Genomic DNA, 3,019 nt, shown 5'->3' on the forward strand with positions numbered 1-3,019 from the left:
AAAAATAAATAAGAAGGAAGAAAATTCCAAGCATGTAGGGGTAAAGGAGAAAATTCATACCTACTTAGTAGACTAGATGACAAGGATAGAGCAGAAGAATCGGTAGGAGGACGCACAAAAAAGAAAGGAGAAAACCACGTGAAAAAATAAACAACACTAGAGACAACAGGACACTAAAATAAAAGAAACCACGGTGTCTAAGCACAAAACCCACTCACAAGAAAGAAGCAAGAAGTGTGCTCGGGAGAGAGAGAGAGAGAGAGAGAGAGAGAGAACACTGCCCACCATGGAAGAAGAAACAAGCACCAAAAAAGGAAAGAGGAGAAGAGAGGGGGAAAAAAGAGAACGAGAAGAGGAAACAACGAAACAAAAGAACTAGAAGAGCACGCAAGAAGGGAAACCGAGAAAGCATCAAAGGTGGTGGAGTCTGTTGAGCGTGCTCGAATGGCGGTTGTCAAGGGAATCAAGCAAGGGGCGCCACGAATGGTTAATGGACCACCCATCATCTCGATTGAGGTTAATGGGATGATAGCTAATGGCAATAGCCTCCTTTAACTTCCTTTTGAAAAGATTATCCTCTTTTGATAGGATTTTGGTATTCTCCAAACAAATATGATGCTTGGTGGAAGTTGAGTGCTCAGCTAGGGCGGATTTTAGTATCCTCTCATGCTTGATGTCAGCACTGTGTTCTCGGATCCTTGTGATGACAGAGCGACCAGTTTCACCAATGTAGGGCATGCCACATGAGCACTCAATCTTGTAGACCCCTGAGTCTAGAAGAGATTTGTTTGAATCCTTGAGCGGGGGGATACAATTTCTTAACTTAGAAAGGGGTTTGAAGGCTACCTGGATGCCCTTTCTGGTCAAGATTTTGCCAATTTTTTGGGAGATGCCCTCAACAAAAGGAAGAGAAGCGAGAAGGGGAGGTGGGTTAGAGGAGATCTTATGACTGATGCCAGAAAGATAAGAGGATTTGGCTTGGGTGAGGGCCTTGGAGATTTGCTTATGAGAGTACCCGTTGAACTTAAAAACTTGGCGCAGATGATCAAGCTCTTGGGGTAAGTTATCAGCATCGCAAATTCTATAAGCTCTAAGGGAAAGAGTCTTGAGGATACCAACTTTCTGGGATGGGTGGTGGTGGGAAGAAGAATGGAGGTAAAGATCGGTGTGGGTGGCTTTATGATACACTCGATGATCGAAGGTCCCATCAGGCTTCTTCATGATGAGGACATCGAGGAAGGGCAACTGGTTGCCAGATTCAAGCTCCTTGGTGAAGGAAATGGTGGGGGCAAGCTTGTTGATGTGTTCGAGAAACTCCTCAAGTTTTTCCAACCCATGTGGCCAGCACACGTTGGTGTCATCAACATAACGCTTCCACCATTTGGGCTTGAGGGGAAAGGTGTGGAGAGCCATCTCCTCGAAATCCTCCATATAGAGGTTTGCTATGACTGGGGAAAGGGGAGAACCCATCGCCACTCCCTCCACCTATTCATAGATGACGTTCTGGAAAGAGAAGAAAGTGGATCTTAAGCAGAACTCCACCAAACTAGCTAGCTCATCCCCAACCTTACGCCTCACAATTTGCACAGCGTCATGAATAGGAACCATGGTGAAAAGCGAAACAACATCAAAACTAACCAAGACATCACCAGGCTCCCACTTGACATCTTGAATAAATTGGACAAAATGGTAAGAATCTTTGATGAAAGAGTTGGACTGCCCCAACAATGGAGAGATAATCTTGGCAAGGTGAGAAGCTAATGCGTAGGTGGGGGATCCAATGGTGTCCATAATAGGTCGTAAGGGAACACCCTCCTTATGAATTTTTGGAGTCCCATATATGCGAGGGGTCACTTCTTTTGAAGGAACCAATTTTTTCTTAATCACGTCATCAAAGGAGGAGTTAGACACGAGAACTTTGACTTGATTCAAGATTTTAGAGCAAGGATTACGCGGGAGGAGCTCAAGGATTCAAACAACTCTCTTCTAGACTCAGGGGTCTACAAGATTGAGTGCTCATGTGGCATGCCCTACATTGGTGAAACTGGTCGCTCTGTCATCACAAGGATCTGAGAACACAGTGCTGACATCAAGCATGAGAGGATACTAAAATCCGCCCTAGCTGAGCACTCAACTTCCACCAAGCATCATATTTGTTTGGAGAATACCAAAATCCTATCAAAAGAGGACAATCTTTTCAAAAGGAAGTTAAAGGAGGCTATTGCCATTAGCTATCATCCCATTAACCTCAATCGGGATGATGGGTGGTCCATTAACCATTCGTGGCACCCCTTGCTTGATTCCCTTGACAACCGCCATTCGAGCACGCTCAACAAACTCCACCACCTTTGATGCTTTCTCGGTTTCCCTTCTTGCGTGCTCTTCTAGTTCTTTTGTTTCGCTGTTTCCTCTTCTCGTTCTCTTTTTTCCCCCTCTCTTCTCCTCTTTCCTTTTTTGGTGCTTGTTTCTTCTTCCATGGTGGGCAGTGTTCTCTCTCTCTCTCTCTCTCTCTCTCTCTCTCTCTCCCGAGCACACTTCTTGCTTCTTTCTTGTGAGTGGGTTTTGTGCTTAGACACCGTGGTTTCTTTTATTTTAGTGTCCTGTTGTCTCTAGTGTTGTTTATTTTTTCACGTGGTTTTCTCCTTTCTTTTTTGTGCGTCCTCCTACCGATTCTTCTGCTCTATCCTTGTCATCTAGTCTACTAAGTAGGTATGAATTTTCTCCTTTACCCCTACATGCTTGGCATTTTCTTCCTTCTTATTTATTTTTATTCAGTTCTCTTTGCAGTTTTGGTCAATTTCACTTTCTTGTTTTCATAAAATTGGTTTACATATAGATTGTTGGTTTTTTTCAACCCTTTATATATATATATATATATGTCTAGTATATTTTACTTATTTCGCATATAGACATATATATATATTGGCATATATTTCCTAGATATACATATTTCTTATTTATTTATATATTTCTTTCATAGTATATCGTATTTTTCTTGTACATAACTATATTTTGATCC

General features: G+C 42.6%; 1 protein-coding gene across 1 annotated transcript; it reads right to left on the reverse strand.

The window, feature by feature from the left end:
• Nucleotides 1-411: 411 nt before the first annotated feature.
• Nucleotides 412-1,470, reverse strand: LOC149566530 (uncharacterized). Its single transcript, XM_089816496.1, has one exon. The coding sequence runs from the start codon at nt 1,468-1,470 to the stop codon at nt 412-414; it is 1,059 nt and encodes a 352-aa protein (XP_089672622.1).
• Between the last annotated feature and the right edge of the window lie 1,549 nt (nt 1,471-3,019).

Source organism: Cupressus sempervirens, chromosome 3 (genome assembly GCF_028749045.1).
Source record: "Cupressus sempervirens isolate cs-2001-9-10 chromosome 3, ASM2874904v1, whole genome shotgun sequence".
Taxonomy (NCBI): domain Eukaryota; kingdom Viridiplantae; phylum Streptophyta; class Pinopsida; order Cupressales; family Cupressaceae; genus Cupressus; species Cupressus sempervirens.

Bases quoted from the DNA above. Each gene is read 5' to 3' on its own strand.
- LOC149566530 (XM_089816496.1), bottom strand. From the start codon at position 1,470: ATGGGTTCTCCCCTTTCCCCAGTCATAGCAAACCTCTATATGGAGGAT.